This window comes from Rhinatrema bivittatum, chromosome 2 (assembly GCF_901001135.1).
Source record: "Rhinatrema bivittatum chromosome 2, aRhiBiv1.1, whole genome shotgun sequence".
Classification (NCBI taxonomy): Eukaryota; Metazoa; Chordata; class Amphibia; order Gymnophiona; family Rhinatrematidae; genus Rhinatrema; species Rhinatrema bivittatum.
The window spans coordinates 575206105-575233439 of NC_042616.1; the positions used below are offsets into that span (position 1 = coordinate 575206105).

At 44.9% G+C, this 27335-nt stretch overlaps 1 protein-coding gene across 1 annotated transcript in view; it reads left to right on the plus strand.

Moving 5' to 3' along the window:
- PIEZO2 (piezo type mechanosensitive ion channel component 2) overlaps window positions 1–27335 on the plus strand; it is a 1301103-nt gene that overhangs the window by 902656 nt on the left and 371112 nt on the right. Inside the window, exons 26-27 of the mRNA XM_029587157.1 lie at window positions 8001–8244; window positions 27216–27312. Of these exons, the coding sequence (XP_029443017.1) occupies window positions 8001–8244; window positions 27216–27312 (341 nt within the window). The remainder of the gene's footprint in view (window positions 1–8000; window positions 8245–27215; window positions 27313–27335) is intronic.

Genomic DNA, 27335 nt, shown 5'->3' on the forward strand with positions numbered 1-27335 from the left:
TCCAGTGGGAAAGCAGACCCTCTCCTCCTGGTTGGCGGACTGTATCTCCTTTTGCTTTTAGAAAGCAGGCATTCCTCTTCAAGACCGTGTAAAAGCACACTCTATCAGGGCCATGGCGACATCAGTGGCGCATCTCCATTCGGTGCTGCTTACTGACATTTGTAAGGCTGTTACATGGAGCTCTCTCCATATCTTTGCAGCCCATTGCTGCTTAGATAAGGCTGGTAGGCAAGATTCCATCTTTGGCCAGTTGGTTCTTCGCAACTTGTTTTCCGTGTAACTTCCCAACATCCTTCCAGTGACCCGTGTAGGATTTTAGGATACCCTCCTACCCAAATCCACCCCTGTTGTTGTGCCTGTTGCACGTCTTTGGGTGCATGTGGTGCATTGATTGGGCATCCTCAGCTCGCTATTCACCCAAGTGTGAGGACTACCATCCTGCTTGTCCTGTGAGAAAGCAGAGTTGCTTACCTGTAACAGGTGTTCTCACAGGACAGCAGGATGTTAGTCCTCACGAAACCCGCCCGCCACCCCGCGGAGTTGGGTTCATTCTTGATTTATTATTTTATTTTTCGCACGCACTTCTTGCGATACATGAGGCTGAAGGGGGACCCCTGCTGGATGCAGGCTTAGTGCCATGCTGGGCATGCCCAGTAGGTGCCAGTCAAAGTTCTAGAATCTTTGATAAAAGTGTTCCATGATTGGGCTCCATCCTGATGATGTCACCCATGTGTGAGGACTAACATCCTGTTGTTACAAGTAAGCAACTCTGTTTTTTAGTCAAAAGGAAGGAGTTTGGGTGGGGTTTATGAAAATGAGGGGTATTAACACAGCATAACACACATTTTTAACACCAGAAATAACTACACCTTTTTCCTGGCATTAAGCTGTGCAATATGCCCATAATGGAATTTGTGATATTTATCGCAGACTCCATTTGAGACAGAGAGTGCTTCCAGGGTGGCACACATAATTGTTATCTATTTATACCAATATAGGAGGGTCATCTAGTAACCCGATGTGAGGTTTTGGTAGTGGCCTAGAGTTTTGGGGCCAGTTTAACATGCACAGTCAGATGAACGAACAGCACGGTACACATCAGTGAAGATTGGATGTGATTTGGAATGAGGAAGAGATACATCAAGCTAGGGTGAGAGAACATTGTAGAAATCTCATCTTTCTGTATCTTTCCTCATTCCAAATCACATCCAGTCTTCACTGATGTGTACTCTTCTGTTCATACATCTAACTGTGCATGTAAAACTGGCCCCAAAAACCCTAGTCCACCACCAAAACTTACCTCAAGCTATTAGATGACCCTCCTATAAGCATATAAATAGTTGCATACTATGAAGGCCTTGTAGATAGGCTCTCTCTCTCTCTCTCTCTCTCTCCCCCCCCCCCCCCTACAAATTGCATTACAGGCTTATCATATAGCTTAATGCCAGGAAAAACGGTGTAGTTATTTCTGGCATTATAACTGTGCAGTGTTATGCTATTGCATAGTGTGATATTGCCCCTCATTTTAATAATTCCCACACAAACTCCTCCCTCATCCCACCCCTTCCTGAAATTTGCATTTGCGCCGTGTGATAGCATTATTATTGTGTGCGTTATGGTGTTAATGCATGAGTTAACGTCATAACAAACCCTGTAAGTTTGTTAGTCAGCTTTCTCAAAGTTTATTTTATTTTTCTGTTTTTCCTCCTATCCTTTATTAAAACCTTGAGCTGTATCATGTATAGAACAAGTTTCAAAGGGATCTAGTTGGATAACTACCAATTTAGCACGCTAAATCCCCAAGAGTGAAACTTGCATGGCACATAGCGGCTAAAAATATATGTGTACTTTTAGCCAGATTAAAAAGAAACATTCCTATACTTGTACATCTCAGCAATATTTCAGATACTGCTACAACAAAGTAGTTTCGACATACTTCAGCAGTGCATTTTTATTGAATGTTTGCATGTGTGGTAACATCTGATGATAGTGTCTTCCCACCCATAACTGTTGGACAAGGATGATAGTTAAGTAATAGCATTGCTACAGTGTACACAAAAGCATCTCACAATTGATTTACATTGACAGAAACTATTTTTGTCATCATTTTATTTTTTTGCAGGTACAAGTCTTTTGGCAGGCTCGTATATGGAAGAATCTTATAAATATAACTGTGTACTATAGACGTATTGCATATTGCAATATCATTAAAATTCTTGATGAGTCAACTGTTTCCTCCAATTTATGAAAAGATCATCATCCCACTAGACATTCAAAATGCACAAATAATATAGACAGACAGAACTGCTATATTGTTTAGTGTTTTTGGTACAGTAACACAACAGGATGTACATTAAATGATTTTGATTCATGCCCAAGCAAAGCTTTGCGTTCTTTTCAGCTCCTGGGAAATGTGTCAAAATCATTTAATGCATACCCTGGAATGAGTTATTGCACTTATGAAATGTCTTGGGACCAAATGTATGCATTTTGGCTACAACTCTAAATCATTTTTTAACTATCTCTGTTGAAATGTCACTGAGGCTGCAGTACATTGTGATACATTGTTAAAGCTATATAGACATTGTTTTTTTATCTTACGACTGCTGGACTTTATTGAAGGATTTTAACACATGAACTTGTGATGCCATCTCAAAAATTACAAAGTTTGATTTTTCTTAACCATTTTAGAATGAAATATATGTAAATATATCAATGAATTTTATTGACAACTTCTTTTCACCTGTAGATTTTTTTGTTAAACGATATTTTTGTACTTTTGGAAGCTTCTATTTTAATAGTAATAGAACATGAAATTCTCAGTTCTTCTCTGGAACAAGTGAAATATACATCAGGTAGTAGAGGTTTGCCTACCCTGATCCAGCCAACTTGCCTTTACTCTGCTCTGAAGGAGCCATTGCTAGTGGCTTCTCTGTTGAAATTGCCAATAGTGACATATGATGATGCATTTTGTCATGTGGATGTGATTATATCATAATTCAACAACAAAAATGAGGAATTTCCAACTACTTACAAATATTTTGTTAATTTGAATAATAAGGGAATTAGTATCAGATTTTACTGTGCTCACATGTGTATAGTCATTTGGCTCTTGCCCGCAAAGGGCTGCAACCAACTTCGTGTGTAAAAGCACTTGATTTTACCTCATTTACTATTTCCCAATTTTTTTCTACCTTTTTTTTTTTTAATTTTTGAAAATGCATGTATTTCAACTTATCTTAATATTTGTTTCATGAAATCACCAACACCCCAGTGTCCTTCTTGCTGTGACTCCACATGGAAATTCCTCATTTTTGCTGTTGAATAAGTGTATAAACATATATAGTGAGGAAGTGTTAGCCTTTTTAGAGAGATCATAGGTTTTTCGTTGTGATTATATCATAACAGGTCACCAAAGAGCCATTAATTGTTCACTGTACATACCCGGATCAGTCCAGACAGTGGGTTGAGCCTCATTTCCAGCAGATGGAGACAGAGAAAAACTTGAAGAGTATCCTATATCAGGACAATGCTCCCTCTGCGTCCCTTCAGTATTTCTCTGTCTCCAGCAGATGAAGGTGGTAGAACCTGCAGTTCCCAGTATTTAGCTGTTTTCTTTCTCTGAGGAAGTTCTTCCCTTCCTATTTCTAGTTTTCTCAAGATCAAGCAAGTATTTGTTACTTAAGTTTCAATCTTAAAAAAAAAAAAAAAAAAGTTTTATTGACAGGAGAACAGAAGCCTGTTTCCTTGCACTTATAGGGTCCTAGGGGAGATTTTCCCCTTGAGTCTTCAGCCTGGGGCCCCTTCTTTCCCGGTGACCCATTGCCTGGCTCCGGGGTGATACTGGTGGTCCAGTCCCTCCCCCTTTTATAAGACCCCTGAGATGTACCATGCCTCGGGTCTCTTAACAGAGATGTTTTTATTCCTCTGTACTTGTTGAAAAAAAAAAAAAAAACAAGGAATACTCATCTTAGCTGAAAGCTAACAGACTTTGGAGAAAGGAGCGCAGAGCAGTGCTGATTTCTCCTGCTCCCGCTCAAGGCCAGGCACAGCTTATTCTGCTGGTTTTCTCCATGGCAGCTTTTCTTCCCCCCCCCCCCCCCCCATCTCCATTGTTATGCCACAATCATCATTTTGTTTGGCATGCGGGGAGCCTGCTTCACGGCTCTCCCGCAAAGGGCTTTGCTCCCTTTGTTTGCCTGGTGGGGAGGGACCCTCCTTAGCAGCGGCGAAATCAGAGAAATCAGCAACCCGTGGTCGGGCCACCAAACGCGGGAACGGTGGCCATTTTGTCCCAGATCTCGCAGCAGATTTGGGACCGGAGGGGGGAAGGGATCCTGTTTTTAGTCAGTCTCCTCCGGATTTAACCCCGTGGACTCTCCGGATGCGGTCCCTGACCTCTACCACGATGCCCCCCCTCCCCCAATGCCCGGGAAAGCCCCTCACCATTTTTTCCACAGATTTTGTTCTCTTATTACATAAGGCCTATCTTGCCAGCTTACAGGAGCAAAATGATCCCTGCCCGGACTCCCCTCCTGCAAAGATTCCTCGGGTGTCAATAGAGCAGGGCCCTAAGCCCCCGGATGCGCAAGGCACTATTAGGGTCAGGACCGTACCAGGGATACCAGATCCTCCAGTCCCTCCTAACCCCTCCCCTCAGCCAGACCCCAACCCGGAAACAGATATTTTACTTCAAAATCCACCGGTCGAGGGAGAAGACCTGTGGGTCTTGCGCTTGTTTCAGCGGGAAGAGCTTGAGCCGCTCATTCCTTTTGTCCTGGATGAACTGGGGATAGATGTCCCTCCTGAAGAATCCACCAGTGCCCCCACTTCAAGTAATGTGGTCCCGGTCCTGCCTGGACTGAGAGCTCCCCCACGTATGTTCCCATTCCATCCCATGCTAATGCAGTTACTGCTCTGAGAGTGGGAATCCCCTGAATCTGGCCTTCGGGTGGGCAGGGCGATGGACAAGATCTATCCCCTACCAGACCAATGCCTAGAGATGCTCAAGGTCCCTAAAGTAGACACTTCGGTTTCCGCGGTCACCAAACAAACTACCATCCCAGTGGTGGGAGCAATGGAGTTAAAGGATCTTCAGGATCGTATGTTGGAACTGCATCTCAAAAGGATCTTTGAAGACCTGGTGTTAGGTGTTCGGGCGACAGTCTCATGCAGCGGGCAAGCCTTAGATGGGTTCAACAACTACTTAGCATCCAGGACCTCCCATCTGCAGAGGCGGAACAAGCGGAACGACTGGAAGCCGCGGTTGTTTATGGGGCTGATGCCCTCTATGATCTCCTCAGGGTGCAGGCCAGAGCCATGGTTTCAGTGGTTTCAGCTAGGCGCCTCCTCTGGCTGCGAAATTGGGTGGCAGACTCCTCTTCTAAATCTCAGCTGGGCACTCTCCCATTCAAGGGTAAGTTTCTGCTTGCGGAGGACCTGGAACAGCTTATCAAATCTATAGGGGATAACAAGATTCATAAGCTGCCTGAGGATTGCCCGAAACTGTCCAAATCCTTTTTTCCTTGTGCTCTCATTTCAGGGGGTAGTGCAGGAACAGCAAGCCGCAAGGAGCTTCACAAAGAAATCCATCCACAAGATCTCAATCGTGGTCTCATTTTTTCATGGGCGATGACCATTCCAGGATGGAAACCCTCAAGGATCTGCCCCAAAGTCCTTGCAATGAGATGCGGCCAGCCTATTCCTCAATTCCCAACTTGGGAGGCCATCTCTCCCTTTTTTACAAGGAATGGGTCAAAATTACTTCAGATCGGTGAGTCCTCAAAGTAATCATAGCCTGCTCAAGTCCTGGAATTCCTAGGGGCACACTTTGACACACGCGTGGGCAAAGTCTTGCTTCCCAAGGCCAGGGTGGTCAAGCTCATGGATCAGGTATGACATCTATTATCTCTCTCCATGCCCACGGCCTGGGACTACCTCCAGGTCCTGGGCTCTATGGCTTCAACTATAGATTTGGTTCCATGGGCCTTCACACATATGCATCCTTTACAGAAAGCTTTGCTGTGATGCTGGAAGTCGGTCTCAGAGGAGTTTCAGACACCTTTACCGCTCTCCGACTCTACAATCACCAGCATTCAATGGTAGCTCTCACTCACTTACCTGTTGAAGGGGATGCTCCTGGAAACACCCAGTGGATCATTGTTATGATGGACACCAGCTATCTGGCTGAGGAGTGGTGTGCCAGAATCAGTCTACCCAAGGGCAGTGGTCCCCAGTTCAATCTCAATGGCACATCAATTGCCTGAAAGTCCGAGCGGTCCGCCTGGTGCTCAAGACTTTCCTGCCTTTGATCCCTCGCAAAGCTGTTCAGGTTCTCTCTGACAGTGCCACCACAGTAGCTTACATCAATCGCCAGAGATGCACCAGGAGTTGTCTGGTGGCCCTGGAAGCCAGCAAGCTGTTCTCCTGGGCAGAGTGGCATCTGGCTCAGCTGGCAGCCTCCCACATTGCGGGGAAGGAGAATATTCAAGCCGATTTCCTAAGGCGTCAACACCTAGACCCCGGAGAGTGGGAAAGGTACTCATAAGAATAGAACTTCACAAGGGGACGGTCATTCTTGTGGTGCCGAAATGGCCCTGGAGACCATGGTTCGCAGATCTGGTGAACCTCGTGATGGACGGTCCTCTTCGCCTCGGTCACCTTCCCAACCTGCTGCGGCAAGGTCCAGTATTTTTCGATCAAGCGGATTGCTTTTGTCTAGCGGCCTGGCTTTTGAGCAGCGGAGACTGAGGAAGAAGGGCTATAGGGAGGAGGTTATTTCCACTCTGCTGCATGCGCGTAAGACTTCCATCTCTCTGGCTTACATTCGAGTATGGAGGGGGTTTGAGACTATGTGTGCTGACTCGGGAGTACCGGTGCGCAGGGCCCCGGTGTCCCATGTTCTCTCTTTTCTACAGAATGGCCTCTCCAAAGGTTTGTCTTTCAATTTTTTGCGGGTGCAAGTGTCGACTCTTGGCTCACTCCTAGGGCAGGTTGATGGTTTCACATTGGTGGCCCACCCTGATGTCATTTGTTTCCTCAAGGGGGCGAAGCATTTGAATCCACCCGTCCATGCTACTTGTCCGTCGTGGAGGCTTAATCTGGTTCTTCGGGTTCTCTGTGGCATGCCTTTCGAGTCCCTCAAGTGGGCCACATTCAAGGACTTGACTCTTAAGACAGTGTTTCTAGTCTCTATTTGCTCGGCTAGGAGAGTGTCCGAGCTCCAAGCCTTGTCTTGCAGGGAGCCGTTCCTTCGTTTTTCTGATTCAGGTGTTTCACTCAAGCCTGTACCATCCTTTTTAACGAAGGTTGTTTCCTCTTTTCACTTAAATCAGTCAGCGGATCTACCAGCCTTTTTTTCAGAAGACACTGAGAGCACACCTAGCAGAGACCTAAGGTGCCTAGATGTGAAAAGAGTCCTCCTGCGATACTTAGAAGTAACAAATGAGTTTCGATTCTCTGATCATCTCTTCGTCTTATGGCCAGACCCAATAAGGGGAACAAGGCTTCAAAGGCTACCATCGCTCGCTGGCTAAAGGAGGTGATTGCGTCGGCGTATATTTGTCAGGGCCAGTGATTACTTTGCATTTATTCAAATTTTTACAGTTACATTTTGGATATTAAAGATTTTACTTGCTTGATCTTTTTTTTCTAGTTGAGGTTACATTTTTCTACTTTGATAATGTTTATACTGAAGGGACGCAGGGGGAGCACTGTCCTGATATAGGATACCCTTCGAGTTTTTCTTTGTCTCCATCTGCTGGAAAGGAGGCTCAACCCACTGTCTGGACTGATCCGTGGTACCACAGAAATGAAAATTAGCAGGAAAGAATCAATTTTCCTATAACTACCTACTTACAAATTTACAGCAAATGGCATCTTTTACCAGTTTCAGTTCAGTAAACTCACTTTTGTTATATATGTTCTGCAGTTTATGCTATATATAATAATTTTTTCTAATAATAAAACAATTTTTCTTCTCTGTGTGTTTTTTTTTGTAGGTCCTACTTGGACATGTATAAAGTGATAGTGTTTAGTTACCTCTTCTGGTTTGTGCTTACCATCATCTTTATCACAGGAACCACCAGAATTAGCATATTTTGCATGGGCTACTTGGTGGCCTGTTTCTATTTTTTATTATTCGGTGGAGATCTCTTATTGAAACCCATCAGGCTCATCCTGCGATACTGGGACTGGCTGATTGCGTATAACGTCTTTGTGATCACAATGAAAAACATACTATCAGTAAGTAATTAATTCTACAGTATGCTCAATAATAATGTTGATGGTTTTAGTGTAAATGTAAGGAAGTTATTATACTGTTATTAAGTATACTGAAAACATCAAACAGTGGCTAAGTATATCAATATTTGCATCATTTTATTTAAAAAATGCTAATCATTCAGATACTGCAAGTGAAGGAACCAAAGTCAATGCACAACATCTACTGGCTAGATGAAGCTGAGGGAGAAGGGTAATTTAAAGAGAAAAATGTATTGGCTGCAGTAAGTGAAGGTCCATGGCATTTCTGCTTCAGATCTACTTACTGGTCAGAAATGTCAGAGTAGGAGTAGGTTAGATTTGGTTAGCTAGCTAACCCGCACCAAAAACTCATTGGGCCGGATTTTAAATGCCCTGCGCGCGCCGGCGCGCCTATTTTGCATAGGCCGCCGGCGCACGCACAGCCCCGGGACGTGCGTAAGTCCCGGGGCTTCGTAAAAGGGGCGGGGAGGGGCGAGTCTGGGGTCAAGGGGCAGTTCGGGGCAGGACCGGGGGCGTGGCACCGGCCCGGGGGCGTAGTCGAGGCCTCCGGACCAGCCCCCAGGTCGGGTGATGGCGCGCCAGCAGCCCGCAGGCGCGCGCAGATTTACGCGTGCTGAAAGCAGGCATAAATCTGCCAACAAAAGGTAGGGGGGGTTTAGATAGGGCCGGGGGGGGGGGGGGGGGGTTAGGTAGGGGAAGGTGCGGGGAGGTGGAAAGAAAGTTCCCTCCAAGGAACAGGGAACAGGCAGTGCACGCCGGGCTCGGCGCGAGCAGGTTGCACAAATGTGCACCTCCTTGCGCGCGCCGACCCCGAATTTTATAAGATACTCGCAGCTACGTGCGTATCTTATAAAATCCAGCGTACTTTTGTTCGCGCCTGGTGCGCGAACAAACGTACGCGCTCTCGCAAAATTATAAAATCTACCCCATTATTTCTATTGATATATAAAATTAGCATGTGGCATTTATGTTAGTATAATCTTATTGAGATCAATATTCAGTAAGCTGGTAAATGGCAAAAATATCTGATGACAGTTAATCATGTATCTTTTTAGCAGGACTTACACACACAAGTTTGCCACTGAATACATTCAGATAACTTCATCTGGGACAGTGATTTTTGTGACCAGACTTGTACACATAACTTTAGCTGGAGAGATCTCAGTATGTTCTTTCATTGGCTAAAGTTTAGCCCTACCCCGGAATGCCGCCATTGAAACCCTTTTTAGCCTGGATAAATTTGTATGCGGTCAATGGGGTAAAATTTCAAAATTTGGCTTTTGGGTGCATAGCTCAAATAGTAACACATGCAAAAGCTGTGCATATCGAACTCATTATTATTATATATTTAGGTTGCTTATATAAATGAGTATGATACTCAGAAATTGCTAGATGCCAGAATTTAGGCACTTAAGGGGGTTATTTTCTAAAGCTTTATCACGTGCGTTAGGGCCTTAATGCCCGCGATACGGCCATATCGCATGCGAAAAGGGCCTTTTCACATGCGATATAATGCAAATTAGGGGGAGGGGAGGAGTCAGGATGGGGAGGGGCGAAGTCGGTGGTGTGTTCGCTGCCGGCGATAATGTTACTAACATTATTGTCGGCATCAGCATGCCAAATAGCACCACCTCTCACGGTGGCGCTATTCGGTGCGAAAGCCGACAGCCGGCGCACCGCCTTGGTGTGAAGGCTGCGGGCTTTTGCAGGCCCTCCCTCCCCCTTCGCACCATCGCTCCCCGTTTTCGCAGGATTCGTCATTCTGCGAAAAATGATGAATCCAGCCTTAAGTTACATGTCTATTTTCAGCTGAATTTATGTGCTTTAATTTTGGGCTGACAGTATATTCCTAATTTTCTTTTTAAGATAGCTCTGACAACTACCAGTACTTAGTATTCATTTAGGCACTGCATTCTCAGTGAAAATCCCCATTTCAAACTTCAGAATAGAGTTTGTCCCTGCAGAGTGTATAGGAATCAATTCCCATTCAGAACTCAGTTCTGAACAGGGATTGGTCTATTCACTGAGAGGATAATTTTAAGACAGCTGTGCTCATGCCCAAACATGTGGGTATATGGGAATGCTGCATGTATATGATATTGTGGGTTTGTTTATTTATTTTATTTATAAAATGTAGAACCCATTCTCATCGAATGTGTTGAGGTAGCTTACAATAATATTTCATATATAATTAGAGCATACATAGCTAAAACAATAATATACTCTAAACATACTAAAAGACAATTAAATACATTTACATATCCAAAGAATAGGTTCAACAAAGCTTGTAGAGGTAAGATGATGTTTAGTAAATATGTTAGTTCTGTGACATATACAATCTGCTGGTTTGCACCATATTAGGGATGTGAATCGTGTCCTCGATCGTCTTAACGATCGATTTCGGCTGGGAGGGGGAGGGAATCGTATTGTTGCCGTTTGGGGGGGTAAAATATCGTGAAAAATCGTTAAAAATCGTTAAAAATCGAAAAATCGAAAAATCGAAAAACCGGCACATTAAAACCCCCTAAAACCCACCCTTTATTAATTGGTTAGAGGTAGTAACTGCCTCAATAAGCAAGCTACTCCCATGCTTATTTGTTTATCTAGCCTGTGCAATTCAGTCCTTGTTGGTTGTTGTTTTCCAGCAAATTCCATTAGAGCAATGCAGATTATTCAAAATGCTAACTGGTGCAGGGATGCAAGATCATATGACTTCTATCTTGTCATCCCTGCACTGCTTGGCAGCCCAGTGGCATATCCAGTACAAAATTCTGCTTTAATTCATACACTCCTTCAAGACAGTTCCTTATCTTTGTTTAATGCTTTTTGTATATATATCAGCCAGCCTGTCACTGCGAACAGATAAAAATTTATTGGAAATTACTTCAATCAAATTTATGGAACTTGGCACCATAAGGGAATGAGCATTTTTGGTTGCCGGAAATTGCCTCTGCAATGTGCTGCCTGAGTACCTTTGAACAATATCATGGGCTAAATTGCTTAAGAAGGCATTGAAAACTTATTTGTTCACGCAAGCCTTTGGAGACCAAGCCACAAGATAATATGGTGTAGGGATGTGAATCGTTTTAGGACGATTAAAATTATCGTCCGATAATTTTAATATCGTCTTAAACCGTTATGGAACACAATACAATACAGATTCTAACGATTTATCGTTATAAATCGTTAGAATCGTGAGCCGGCACACTAAAACCCCCTAAAACCCACCCCCGACCCTTTAAATTAAATCCCCCACCCTCCCGAACCCCCCCCCAAATAACTTAAATAACCTGCGGGTCCAGCGGCGGTCCGGAACGGCAGCGGTCCGGAACGGGCTCCTGCTCTGAATCTTGTCGTCTTCAGCCGGCGCCATTTTCCAAAATGGCGCCGAAAAATGGCGGCGGCCATAGACGAAAAAGATTGGACGGCAGGAGGTCCTTCCGGACCCCCGCTGGACTTTTGGCAAGTCTCGTGGGGGTCAGGAGGCCCCCCACAAGCTGGCCAAAAGTTCCTGGAGGTCCAGCGGGGGTCAGGGAGCGATTTCCCGCCGCGAATCGTTTTCGTACGGAAAATGGCGCCGGCAGGAGATCGACTGCAGGAGGTCGTTCAGCGAGGCGCCGGAACCCTCGCTGAACGACCTCCTGCAGTCGATCTCCTGCCGGCGCCATTTTCCGTACGAAAACGATTCGCGGCGGGAAATCGCTCCCTGACCCCCGCTGGACCTCCAGGAACTTTTGGCCAGCTTGTGGGGGGCCTCCTGACCCCCACGAGACTTGCCAAAAGTCCAGCGGGGGGCCGGAAGGACCTCCTGCCGTCCAATCTTTTTCGTCTATGGCCGCCGCCATTTTTCTGCGCCATTTTGGAAAATGGCGCCGGCTGAAGACGACAAGATTCAGAGCAGAAGCCCGTTCCGGACCGCTGCCGTTCCGGACCGCCGCTGGACCCGCAGGTTATTTAAGTTATTTGGGGGGGGTTCGGGAGGGTGGGGGATTTAATTTAAAGGGTCGGGGGTGGGTTTTAGGGGGTTTTAGTGTGCCGGCTCACGATTCTAACGATTTATAACGATAAATCGTTAGAATCTGTATTGTATTGTGTTCCATAACGGTTTTAAGACGATATTAAAATTATCGGACGATAATTTTAATCGTCCTAAAACGATTCACATCCCTACACCATATTATCTTGTGGCTTGGTCTCCAAAGGCTTGCGTGAACAAATAAGTTTTCAATGCCTTCTTAAGCAATTTAGCCCATGATATTGTTCAAAGGTACTCAGGCAGCACATTGCAGAGGCAATTTCCGGCAACCAAAAATGCTCATTCCCTTATGGTGCCAAGTTCCATAAATTTGATTGAAGTAATTTCCAATAAATTTTTATCTGTTCGCAGTGACAGGCTGGCTGATATATATACAAAAAGCATTAAACAAAGATAAGGAACTGTCTTGAAGGAGTGTATGAATTAAAGCAGAATTTTGTACTGGATATGCCACTGGGCTGCCAAGCAGTGCAGGGATGACAAGATAGAAGTCATATGATCTTGCATCCCTGCACCAGTTAGCATTTTGAATAATCTGCATTGCTCTAATGGAATTTGCTGGAAAACAACAACCAACAAGGACTGAATTGCACAGGCTAGATAAACAAATAAGCATGGGAGTAGCTTGCTTATTGAGGCAGTTACTACCTCTAACCAATTAAGCTAGATACTTCACTTAGATGCAGTTCCAGCACTGCTCTCTACATTAATGGCTGGGATGGAAGGGAATTGAAACCAAAAGGTTACTAAGGGTCAAGAGTAACAGATAAGTATGAGAAAAAAAACAAGTGTGAAAGCTTGCTGGGCAGACTGGATGGGCCGTTTGGTCTTCTTCTGCCGTCATTTCTATGTTTCTATGTTTCTATTAGGATATAGGGTGTTATCCCAGGACAAGCAGGATGCTAGTCTTCACATATGGGTGACATCAGTAATGGAGCCCTATGTACGGAAAACTTCTGTAAAAGTTTCTATGAAACTTTTGACTGGCACCAGAGTGCCTACTGAGCATGCTCAGCATGCCATGATATTCCCTGCCACAGGGGTCTCCCTTCAGTCTTCTTTTTTCCGCGAAGCAGTTAGCATCGCGGTCTCTAGGAGTCCTGTGGAATTCTCCACAACTTAAACTTTTCAAAAAGTTTAGAAAACTTCACCCGCAAGGGGTCTCCCCTTAGTAACACCGATCGCGGTAAGTTTTTCCATTTTCGCGGTTCCGTTCCGCTTTTTCCCAGATTTTTTGTCCTGAGTCATTGGCCATCGACGGCTGTCCGGCCCTAAAATGGCTTCAGGCTTCAAAAAGTGTCCCAAATGCACCAGGAACATGTCCATTACGGACCCTCACCAGGACTGTGTCCTCTGTCTCGGTGAAGGGCATGAAGTTAAAACTTGTCCCTTGTGTGCCACGATGACTTCAAAGGGCCGTCGTCTACGACTGGAGAAAATGGAGCAGTTTAAAATACAACTTGTATCAGCTCCATCCACCTCAGCACAATCGTCTCCGGCTGGGTCGATTCGAAAAGTCGTATTCAAAAAGCGTCTACCACGTGAGTCGGGAGACGCTCCCTTTTCCTCCCCCTCACCATCGTCCAGGGCGTCGACATCGGGCAATGAAAAAGCCCGCGAAAAAGACAAGCATCGCCATCGGCATCGTAGGCCGCATACGGCATCCGCGACCTCGATACCCGGTGAGCCATCGACAGAGGGTGGTACACCGACTAAGAAACCTCGGCTCCAGGATCAGGCTTCAGGGCCATCGACAGGGCGATCCCCGCCGATTCCGGCGCAGGGAACCGTGCCTCCTCAGGGCTCTGAGGAAGTACCGGCATCGCCGCAACCGCCTCCCCCCATGGGTGCTCTGTTCTCACCATCCATGCGGGCGGAACTTGATGTATATATACGTCAAGCGGTCAGAGACGCATTCATCAAGGCGATGCCACGACCTCAGCCGTCTACGCCAGCGATGCCTGCGACACCGATCCCAATGACATCCCCGGTTCCAACACCGGTGCCCTCGATGCCGATTCCACCGCAACCATCGATGCCGTCGATGCCGATGGCGCCGGTTCCGGCGTCTGTGACACCAATGCCGTCGATTCCTTTTCGGCCACCGGCGCCGATGCCACCATCGATAACAGTTCAAGAATCCTCCATTTTTCAACCATTAATGGATAAATTGGATTCCCTAATTCAGGCTTTTTCTGCTTCACCTCAGGAATTAGATCCACATCAAGAACCAGTGCCTGGTCCATCAGGAGTTGTTCCGCCTGTCAGACCACGTACACCAATGTCTGAGGTCCCATTTAATCCACTTAATCAGGACATCCACTGGATACTGGTACTGACTCAGAGGATGATCTATCATCTGAAGAAGATATCCTATCTGAACCTTCACCACCAGAGGACAGAAGGAAATCACCACCAGAAGATCTTTCCTTCTCTAATTTCATAAAAGAGATGTCTGACACTATCCCATTCTCTCTCCTCTCGGAAATAGACACTAGGCAGAAGACCTTGGAGGTCCTTCAGTTTGTGGATCCCCCTAAAGAAATATTAGCCATTCCAGTGCACGAGGTCCTGCAAGAGCTAATGTACCGGATGTGGGGGCACACTGGCTCTGTGGCAGCAGTTAATAAACGAGCTGATGCCACATATCTCTTACAACCCATTCCAGGGTTCCAAAAGTCTCAATTGCCACACCAATCTGTAGTGGTTGAATCAGCCCAGAAAAAGGCTAAGAGGCTGAAACAACATGCTTCCACACCTCCAGGTAAAGACAGTCGTTTCCTTGACAGCTTAGGAAGGAAAATCTTCCAAGGAGCAATGCTGGTTTCACGAATAAACTCATATCAACTATTCATGAACCAGTATCAACGTGACCTGTGGAAACAGGTTGAAACACTTTCCCAACATTTACCTGACCAATTTCAAGAAGGTTTCCTCCGCCTCGTGCATAAGGGCCTAGAAGCAGGCAAGCACGAGGTGAGAGCCACTTATGATTCCTTCGAAACAGCCTCTCGGTTATCGGCCTCAGGTATAACAGCTTGAAGATGGGCCTGGTTGAAATCTTCTGAACTCAGACCAGAAGTACAAGAAAGGTTGGCAGACCTACCTTGTCTAGGGGAAAACCTTTTTGGAGACAAGGTCAAAGAGGCGGTGGCAACCATAAAGGACCACACGGAAACCCTGAAACAGTTGTCACAACTTCTTCAGGAGACACATCAACCTTCTAGGAGGCCTCCTAGAAGAGAAGTCAGGAAACCGTACTATCGCCCTCGACGATATTATCCTCCTGCTACCAGAGCCAGACAGCAACGCCCTACACAGCGTTCCCAAACTCGACAGAGGCCTGCTAGGCCCCAGCAGCCTGCGCCTACTGCATCCACATCAGGCTTTTGAAAACCAGCCAGAGAGCAGAAACCATTCTCAAAATCCTCTTCCACACTTACCGGTGGGAGGTTGAATAGCTTATTACCATCAAACTTGGACCTCCATTACAACAGACCAATGGGTACTCTCAATTACAGCTCAAGGGTACCGCTTGGATTTCCTCACTGTACCAAACGAAAATCCTCCTCTTTCATCTTGGATAGTGTCTCATCACTCCACAATTCTACAAGCAGAATTATCCACCCTTCTGAATGCCAGGGCCATAGAACAAGTTCCCAGGCCTCAGTGGGGCAGAGGATTCTACTCCCGATATTTCCTCATTCCAAAGAAAACCGGAGGCCTACGTCCTATCCTGAACCTCAGAAATCTCAACAAATTTCTAAAGAAAGAAAAATTCAGGATGGTATCGTTAGGCACCATGCTACCTCTTCTTCAAAAAGGGGATTGGCTCTGCTCTCTGGATCTTCAAGACGCTTACGCTCACATTCCCATCTTTCCTCCTCATCGACAGTACCTGCGATTTCTGGTGGAAGGTCAACACTTCCAATATCGAGTACTACCATTCGGCCTAGCCTCAGCACCTCGAGTGTTCACAAAGTGTCTTGCAGTAGCGGTGGCACATCTTCACAAACAAAGAGTGCATGTGTTTCCTTACTTGGACGACTGGCTCATCAGGAGCCAAACATAAAGCGGAGCTCTCACTTCTCTCAAGCTCACAATAAAGTTACTTCACTCCTTGGGATTCCTCATCAATTACAAGAAATCCCATCTCTCACCATCTCACCAGTTGCAGTTCATAGGTGCAGATCTCAACACCATCACAGCAAAAGCTTTTCTTCCAAGAGACCGTGCTCAAGCGCTCGTTCTCCTAGCACACTCTATTCGCCATCAGTCTCGAGTTACAGCTCATCAGTGCCTCACCCTACTCGGACACATGGCCTCAACAGTTCATGTCACTCCCATGGCCAGACTGACCATGCAACTAATGCAATGGACACTCAAAGATCAGTGGATTCAAGCCATTCAACCATTGTCCACTCCCATTCAGATAACACAAGATCTGAAATCTTCCCTTCTCTGGTGGACATCAAGGATCAACTTGCTCAAGGGCCTACCTTTCCAGCAACCAGTTCCACAAGTGACTTTAACTACAGATGCATCCACCTTAGGGTGGGGAGCGCACATTGGTCATCTAAAGACGCAGGGCACGTGGACAAAACAAGAAGCCTCCTTTCAAATAAACTTTCTGGAGCTTCGAACTATACGCTATGCACTACATGCGTTCAAGGACTGCCTTTCACACAAGTCTGTTCTGATCCAAACGGACAACACAGTACCCATGTGGTACATCAACAAACAAGGGGGAACAGGTTCCTATCTCCTTTGTCAAGAAGCAGCTCAAATTTGGGACTGGGCCCTAGCACACTCAATTCTACTACGGGCCACCTACCTAGCAGGCATCCACAACGCAGTAGCGGATTGCCTCAGCCGTCACTTCCAACCACACGAATGGTCCTTGAATCCAGCAGTAGCATCCAAGATCTTCCAACGCTGGGGTCAACCGACGATAGATCTCTTTGCATCCCATCTGAACTACAAAGTGAACAATTACTGCTCTCTCCTCTGGCAGCAGAACAGCCTACCAAGGGACGCTTTTGCTCGCCATTGGAACTCAGGCCTGTTATATGCGTATCCACCGATACCACTCATAACCAAAACTCTAGTGAAGCTTCAAGAGGACAAGGGGACCATGATACTCATAGCCCCATACTGGCCTCAACAAGTATGGTTCCCCACACTTCTAGATCTTTCAATCAGGGATCCAATTCGCCTGGGAGTAGCTCCCAATCTCATAACTCAGGAACAGGGTCAGCTGCGCCATCCCAACCTTCAATCCCTGTCCCTGACAGCGTGGATGTTGAAAGCTTGATCTTACAACCACTCAACCTTCCAACCACTATATCTCAAGTGCTCATAGCCTCACGTAAACCTTCCACTAGAAAGAATTATTCCTACAAATGGAAACGGTTTACTTTGTGGTGCACTCAGAAAGCACTAGATTCTTTCACTTGCCCCACTACCTCACTACTAGATTACCTATACCATCTTTCAGACTCTGGTCTTAAGACTTCATCTGTAAGAGTACACTTGAGTGCAATCTCAGCTTATCATAGCAAGCTTGGAGACACACTTATCTCTACACAGCCTCTTGTCAGTAAATTCATGAGAGGCCTAACTCACATTAAACCACCAGTTCATTCCCCAAGCATACAATGGGACCTGAACGTAGTCTTAACCAGGCTTATGCGTTCTCCATTTGAACCCATAGATACCTGTGACCTTAAATTTCTCACTTGGAAAACGGTTTTCCTTATAGCCATTACATCAGCTAGAAGGGTCAGCGAACTACAAGCATTAGTCACATACGAACCCTTTACAAAGTTCCTACATGACAGGGTGGTCCTCTGTACTCATCCTAAATTCCTTCCAAAAGTAGTCACGGAATTCCATCTCAATCAATCCATAGTTTTGCCAACATTCTTTCCAAGGCCTCACTCTCACCAGGGAGAAAGAGCCTTACATACCTTAGACTGTAAGCGTGCATTATCTTTCTACTTAAACCGCACTACAGTCAATAGGAAATCCAGTCAACTATTTGTATCCTATGATCCAAACAAACCTGGTAAACCAGTGGGTAAACATACTTTGTCAAATTGGCTAGCAGATTGCATACAATTTTGTTATGAGAAGGCAGGCCTTACTCTTCAAGGGCGAGTAAAAGCACATGCAGTCAGAGCAATGTCAACCTCAGTAGCACACCTTCGCTCTGTACCTATTCTGGACATTTGCAAAGCAGCAACATGGAGTTCTCTTCACACCTTTGCAGCTCACTACTGTTTAGACAAAGAAGGAAGACAAGATTCAGCATATGGACAATCTGTCTTAAAGAACTTGTTTCCAGTGTAACCCCAACTCCTTCTACATCCAACCTGCTGTGATGTCGGCTGATTCATTTCAACAACAATACTTCACTGTTGCTTCACTGCAAAATGACTCAGCCTCTAGCTTGCTAATCACCCATATGTGAGGACTAGCATCCTGCTTGTCCTGGGATAAAGCAAAATTGCTTACCTTGTAATAGGTGTTATCCCAGGACAGCAGGATGTAGTCCTCACGAAACCCACCCGCCACCCCGCGGAGTTGGGTCCGATACGTTTTATTATTTTATTTTTGGCTAACGCTACTTGCTACAAAACAAGACTGAAGGGAGACCCCTGTGGCAGGGAATATCATGGCATGCTGAGCATGCTCAGTAGGCACTCTGGTGCCAGTCAAAAGTTTCATAGAAACTTTTACAGAAGTTTTCCGTAGATAGGGCTCCATTACTGATGTCACCCATATGTAAGGACTACATCCTGCTGTCCTGGGATAACACCTATTACAAGGTAAGCAATTTTGCTTTACAATAATTGAGACTGGGAAGACTAGTGTCTGCAAAACTGAATGAAAGTCCTGTGGTTTTTTTGTTTTGTTTTGTTTTGTTTTTTATTTATAGTTTATTAAATTTCTTAATACATTTTCAATGAAATAAGAAAATAAGAATATTGTGAATTACATTGTAATAATACATTTAACACATTTTAGCTCACAAAAAATAAAAACCCAAATTGTAATATCAATAATTCAGTCCACATTATAGGGAGCCTTTTTTTTTAGAAAAACTACATGAAAATATCAATAATAATAAACCTAGGAGATTCATACTGTTTTTGCCATTTACTATCCAACATGGAAGCTGCTACTACTCTATCCACCTTTATCTTGAAGAAAAATTTCCAGATGCCCAGGGTCAATGAAAACAAATCTTTTCCTATCGTGTAGCAGATGGACTCAGGACCAATGGATATAGTGTACTCCTGATAGCAGTTGGAGACGGATCAGATTTCAATCTGACATCAGCCCTAGTACATATACCCCTGCAGGAAGTGCAGCTCTTCAGTATTTTCCGTCTCCATAGCAATCTGGAATTCAACAGGTGTCCCTGGAAATAGACCCTCTAATGTTGTGGGCGGAAGTGAATCTCCAGGAAATTCACTTCTGCCAGTGAATCTCCAGGGAAAGACAACATCACGGCGGACTACCTCAGCAGAGAAAGTCTAGACCCAGGAGAATGGAAGCTGTCGAACGCAGCGTTCCAAATGATGGTGAACCGTTGGGGAACACCAACCATGGACCTTCTAGCGAACCGGTCCAACACCCAAGTACCCAGATACTTCAGCCGCAGGTGGGAACCTCAGTCCCAGGGGATCGATACTCTTGTACAGACCTGGCCACAGGACTCTGTTATATGCCTTCCCGCCGTGGCCCCTATTTAGCGCAATCATTCACAAGATACAACTACACAAGGGACCAGTACTTCTTGTGGCCCCGGACTGGCCAAGAAGATCGTGGTATGCAGACATGCGAAGACTACTGACAGGGAAACCCCTGCCACTTCCTCCGCACAGAGACCTGCTCCAACAAGGGCCGATCCTCCACGAGGATCCAGCTCGATTCTCTCTTATGGTCTGGCCATTGAGAGGGCTCGCCTGAGAAATAGTGGATACTCAGGGCCTGTAATGACACCCTACTCCGAGCACACAAGTTCTCCATATCTCTAACATACATAAGGATTTGGAGAATATTCGAAGCCTGGTGCGAGGACCACGACATCATACCACGCTCAGTCAAAATTCCTACGATTTTGGAATTCCTACAGAACGGCCTACAGAAGGGATTGTCCCTCAACTCCATCAAGGTACAGGTGGCCGCATTGTCATGCTACGGAACCAAGAGCGAGAGCAACAGCTTAGCCTCTCACCCGGACGTTTCACGCTTCCTGAGAGGAGTCAAGCACATCCGCCCACCCCTAAAGTGGCTGGTACCTCTTTGGAACCTCAACCTGGTCCTAGATTTCTTAGCAGGAGCCTCCTTCAGACCCCTCCGCGGCCTGTCTCTCTGACTGCTAACTTTGAAGACTGCATTCCTGCAGGCAGTTTGTTCAGCCCATCTTATCTCGGAGCTACAAGCACTGTCCAGCCGTGAGCCGTTCCTCAGGCTCACCCCGGGAACCATTCAACTATGCACGGTCCGCTTATTCTTCCCCAAAGTGGTGTCTCACTTCCATATCAACCAAACCATCTCGCTACCATCGCCGGATGAGCATAAGAATGTGGCAGAGGCTTGAAGTCTATGCCACCTCAACATCGGCAGACTCCTATCCAGATACCTGGAAATGTCGGAACCCGTACGAAAAACGGACCACCTATTTGTCCTTCACAGCGGGAAGAGGCAAGGGGAAGCAGCCTCGCGGGCAACCATAGCCTGCTGGATCAAAGAAATCATCAAGGCGGCCTACGTAGAAGCAGGCAAGGCGCCGCCTCTACAAGTCAAGGCCCATTCTACTAGAGCCCAGGCAGTGTCCTGGGCAGAAACCAAGATGCTGTCACCTGCCGAGATCTGCAGGGCGGCGACATGGTCCTCCATCCACACCTTCTCCAGGTTCTACCACTTGGATGTTCAGGTTCGGGAGGACACGGCATTTGCAAGGGCAGTACTAAGTGCATCACGGGCAGCCTCCCACCTGGTTCGGGAGTAGCTTTTATACATCACATTGGTCCTGAGTCCATCTGCTGCATGCTAGGAAATGGAGAAATTACTTACCTGATAATTTAGTTTTCCTTAGTGTAGACAGATGGACTCAGCATCCCACCCACGGCTGCCGTTACTCATGGAATTCTCAGGGAATATCACCGGGAGTGAGTGATTCAAGGGTAAGCCATGCTTTCCTTCATCTAGGACATCCATCCTGCCGGGTGTCGACATTTCCCGGTTAAGGGCACTGGCGGTCTCCAGCTATAGCCAATTCTACCAGTTCAAGTTAATCAAGTTATAAAGTTATAAAGTTAATCAATTTATTCAAGTTATGAAGTTATTCAAGTTATTAAAATTAGTCAGTCACACATATATCCACAATACATTTCGAGGAGAATACTGAAGAGCTGCACTTCCTGCAGGGGTATATGTAGGCTGACATCAGATTGAAATCTGATCCGTCTCCAACTGCTATCAGGTGTACACTATAACCATTGGTCCTGAGTCCATCTGTCTACACTAAGGAAAACGAAATTATCAGGTAAGTAATTTCTCCAATTCTTTTGATATGAAACTAAGCATTTGCAGGGAAATTTGAGAAAGAAAGTAGCCCCGAGGGTCAATACTCTCTGCCTCAATAATAAGAATTGTTTTCTCCTTAGCTGTGTACTCCTGAAAACATCTGGGAATATCTGCACTTGTTGACCACAGAAGCTAAAGCTCTTATTTTTAAAATACTTTGCAAAACTACATTTTTCTGTTGTTCTAGACTGAAAATGGATCTAGTCTGAATAATTCCTGTGCGGACAGTAACCTAGTAACAGGAAAATTCAATACACGCAAATTCTTTTTTCTCATTACATTTTCCAGACTTTCTAATTGTTTATATATAATCAAAGTGTCCTTTATGAACGCGGATCCTGTTGTCTGCAGAGAAATAATTTGCAAAGCAGTAGCTGAATTTGATGACTCTAATTGCTCTAGTCTCTTCCCATGGTTTTCAAGTGTTATCTTTGTTTCAGATGCAAACTTTGTGGATTGAGACATGGATTGGACCAATCTCCTTTTCATATTCGTTACAGCTCTCCACACATCAACCAGAGTAACATTTTCAGGTTCAGTCATATCTAGTTCTAATTCAGGGAGAGGGTTACTTGCACACAATGCCGTGTTGCTTTCACTCACTTCTCTTACAGCTGTAACCTGATTCCTTAAATTATTCCCTCTGTCGTCAGAAGATGTTAAAACCAACTGATTGGGGTGGTTGTAGCTTCACTAACCCCATCACTTCCAGAGGGAGTATTGGATATATGGCTCTGGGGCAGGACTCACAGAGGCCCCCGATGAAAAAGATATATCGGGGATTGCCTCTCGAGGTGTGACTCACCCTTCTTACTAGATGATCATCCATAGGGCCTCTCGCTTCTTTCACCACCGGTGTAGATGCTGTGATCTTCGTTTTTCTCTTTTTTCCCATCTAGTTCGATGTAAAGACTTCTTTACCAAATTCTCTCCCAGGGGCGCGCCCCTTTGGCACGCGGCTTTGGCTGCGTGCCGGCGGCTACGTGCCGCTGTGCTATGTTTAAGTAGCACAAGCAGTCACTCCCTGATGATGTCGTAGGAGGGGCCAAGATTAATTTGCTCTCTTCCGGGTTCAGTCCTCCAGCCCTGCACCCACCAGTGCCACTTTCCAAGGGAAAGGCTTCCACAATACCTTGCTGTGCTATGTTTAAATAGCACAAGCAGTCACTCCCCGATGACATCAGGGGAGGGGCCAAGATCGATTCACTCTCTTCCGGGTTTAGTCCTCCAGCCCTGCACCCACTGGTGCCACTCTCCAAGGGAAAGTCTTCAAGTCCTGTGGTTTTAATAATGGACAAAAGCATCTCAGCATATGGAGTTTAAAGAAAGATGATTTAACAGTATTTCAAATGTGTGATTTCATAGATAAATTGGTGTTGATGATTTCTGGCATGATGCTTAACAAAAATAGAGTGACCATCAAAAATGATGGCTTATGGAGCATCAGGTGAAGGGTCTTTGAGTGCAGTAAACATGATGATTTTGGTTTTTTCAATATTTAACATCAATTTGTTGTGGAAAAGCCACCCCTTAATGGAATGTAAACAAAGAATGATGAGTCTGATTGTGAGACTAGGAAGATATGAAGGGAATGAAGAACTGAATAATATTGACATAAATTCTATAATTTTCGCTGAGGCATGCCAGATGTTTATATAAGGATGTGAGGTATAGGGATGCGCATTCGTTTTAAACAAATTTGCAAAATGCAACGAATAAGGGGCAAATTGTTTTATTTGGGGAGCCTCAATATGAATTGAAGGTCCCCCCAAATTAAATTAATCTTATTTGTTTAATTCACTTAAAACTTCCCGTTGGTCCTAGGCCTAGGGAATAGGCCAAGGCCCTTAGCAGGGGCTGAGGCCTACATGCAAGTGCAACACCGGGATCTCAACCAACACCAGTACCTTGGCCAAGACCCAAGCAAAGGCCCAGAAACACCCAAAAAATTACTTAACAGATCCATCGGATATCTGAAGGGCATTCCAGCCACATTACGATGCTAGGGCCTCAGCGTAGCACATACCCAGGCCTAACACTGTGGCCCAGCATGGAAGCCAGGTCCTAATGCAAGGGCCTTGCCTAGACCAGGACCCAGTCCCAAAACTGAATCTGCAGCCCGACCCAGAGGCCGGGTCCCAAAGCCTGGGCCTCAACCTGGAAACAGGGCTGACGCCAGGGCCTGGCTTGGAAGCTGGGACCTGATGCCTGGGTCTTGGCCTAGGCTAGGGTCCAGTCCTGAGCCCAACACCACAGCCCAGCCCAGAGGCCGGGTTCTGATGCTGGGGCCTGGCCTCGAGGCTGGGTCCTGATGCATGGGCCTCGGCCTAGGGTCAGGATCAGGCCTGAATCCCTTGCCTCAGAGGTCATTTTCATACATCTCTGTCTTCTTTCTTCTTCTAATGATGCTGTCTGCTGGGGTTGCACCGGAATAAATTAACTCCTATGCAGCCTCCTCAGTGGAGGGCACCATTTTGCTGTATGACATAGCATTGCTGTACAGCAAAATGGCACCCTCCACTGAGGAGGATGTGCCGGAGGATGTGCCGGAGTTAATTTACTCTGGCGTGAACCCAGTGGATGGCATCATAAGAAGAAAGAAGAGAAAAAACCTAAGAAGAGGACCTCTGAGACCTGAGCTTGGGACTTGGGCCTGATCCTAGGCCGAGGACCAGGTATTGGGACCTGTCCTCCAGGCCAGGCTCTGGCATCAGGCCTGTGTTTGGGCCAAGGCCTCGGCATCAGGACCTGGCCTCTGGGCTGTGCCTCGGCATCATATTTCATATTTTCACATTTATTTATTTATATACCATCATTCTGGACATACAATCATGGCAGTTTACAATAAAACAAAGCAATAACACAATCATAATAAAAACAATAAAGTGTCATAATCACAGATAAAATTCACAACATGCATGTTCTCTTATCGATGGTTTCAGTGACCCAGCTCTACTTTCTTTTTCTCAGTTAGCATATGCTATAGTACATAGCCATGTTTTTAAATCTTTTCTGAAAAGCTTATTATCTTTCTGAATATGTAAATTCTCAGGCATTGTGTTCCACAGTTTTGGGCCAACAATTGAAAGTGCTCTTTTTCTTACTTCGCTTAAGTATGCTGAATGCAAAGATGGAATTTGAAGTAAATCCTTTTTAGTGAATCTCAGATTTCTAGATGGGACATATAGGTGTAATGAAGCACTTAAACATTCATTATTATTAATCATTTTGTGAAGAATGAAGAGTACTTTATACTTAGTATTATACCCTAAATTTCACTGGTAACATTTTAAAGTTAGTGTGCACTAACGAGAGTTAGTGCGCACTAACCGGAAAACCAAATGTTTCCGAAATTTCAGAAAAAGTTAGTTAAGCTGGGTATAAAAAAGGTTTGAATACGTTCCTGGAGGAGAAGTCCATAAACTGCTATTACATATTGATTTAGGAAATTGCCACTGCTATTACTGGCATTTGTAGCATGAGATCTATTTAATGTTTGGGTACTTGCTAGGTACTTGTAACCTGGATTGGCCATTGTTGGAAACAGGATGCTGGGCTTGATGGACTCTTGGTCTGACAACTTCTTATGATTTTATGTCCTTAAAGATGGAACTAGAAATATGCTAAGGAATAGACTTTAGTTTAATAACAGAGATTACCAAAAGAATAGAAGTAGAGAATTTAGATAATAAAATCTAGCTGTAATAAAGATAGGCAAGTAAGTGAAAGCAACAAAAAAACAGACATTAGATAAGCAAAAAGAGTATGAGTGAATGGTACTGATTGACTGAAGGTAAGCATGAATGACTAAATTAATGGTCTAATAAGTAATGTAGATCAGTTTTAAGGGCATCCATTATTTATTTATTATTTATCATTGTAAAGAAATTCAGTGCCAGACCTTGAAGAGGGATATTCGGAAAGAGAAGTTGAGCAGGCAAGAGATCAGATAGACTGCCGAATGTTGCATAGAGATTTAAGAACAGTTGTTAAGTGTTACAAGTCCCAATTTTTAAAGTGCATCAGTACATAAAATAATCTTGTCTATCAAGTCCCACAAACTTACTTTCATGAACCAGAAATTCTCAACACTTTAGAAAGTCCCAATTAGCTGTCTTTATGGAAACATATTTACTGACCCAAATTATTAAAGAGTAGCTCACATTATCCTGCTGACTTGTGATGATCCATTCCTTAGATACTATGAGATCAATATTCAAAACTAAACATTTAAGGGGTTACTTTCTAAAGCTGTATCGTGTACGTTAGGGCCCTAATGCATGCAATAAGGCCATATTGCATGCGAAAAGGGCCTTTTCGCATGCAATATTATGCAAATTAGGGGGAGGGGAGAAGTCGGGGCAGGGAGGGAAGGAGTCGGGGCAGGGAGGGGTGGAGTCGGCGATGTCTTTGCTGCCGGCGATAATATTACCAACATTATCGTCGGCAGTAGCGCACCGAATAGCACCACCTTTCATGGTGGCACTATTTGGTGCAAAAGCCGGCAACCGGCGCACCGCCGTGGTGCGAAGGCTGCGGGCTTTTGCATGCCCGCCCCCCCCCCCCCCCACCTTCGCCCCCCACCCCCTATTTTCGCAGGATTCATCATTCTGCGAAGAATGATGAATCCAGGCCTTAAATGAATAACTACGGTAGGAATTAGATGGATAACTGGGATAATATGGAATTAGATGGATAACTTGTTATTAGATGGATAACTAGCATAGTCAGGTGATTAGATGGATAACTAACGTAGTCAGGTGAAGCGGAGGTCAAATTCTGTGAATTATCCCTCTAAAAGGCTTTAAATATTGACCTCTGTAGTGACGAATTGTATGCATTGCTATGCTTTCTGAGTAGAGAGTCATTTTTCTGTGCATGAGGCTAACATACTTTATACTTGAGAAAAGAATAACTACTATATATGTATTTATCAGTTCAAACTAGTTTGGTATGAAAATTCTCCCCACATGCATGATCAGTGGCTGCATAAATAATTTGAAGTGGGTCTTACTATATGTTACTTCTATTGAATGCTGTACCAATACAAAGTTATTTATAATATACAAATATATATATTAGCTGGAGGATGATATGTAATAATAATATCTGCTTACAGATCATCAAACCAAGATACTCTTAACTGACCATTTTTGTTTGCTTTTTTTGTCTGCACATGACAATCTACATATAATAAATATACAGTATAGCTATGAGCAGTGGTGGAATACATATGTTAACACTTGTCTTTTTCTTTTTTTCTTTTTTTTATTGAACACTTCTAATATGAATCTCAATCTCTGCATTTGTTTTACAGATAGGCGCATGCGGCTATATTGAATCATTAATAAAAGACAGATGTGGATTTATTCAAGCATTTAGCCTTGCCTGTACAGTGAAAGGTTATTACATCCGTAAGTAAATCCAGATGGCTTAC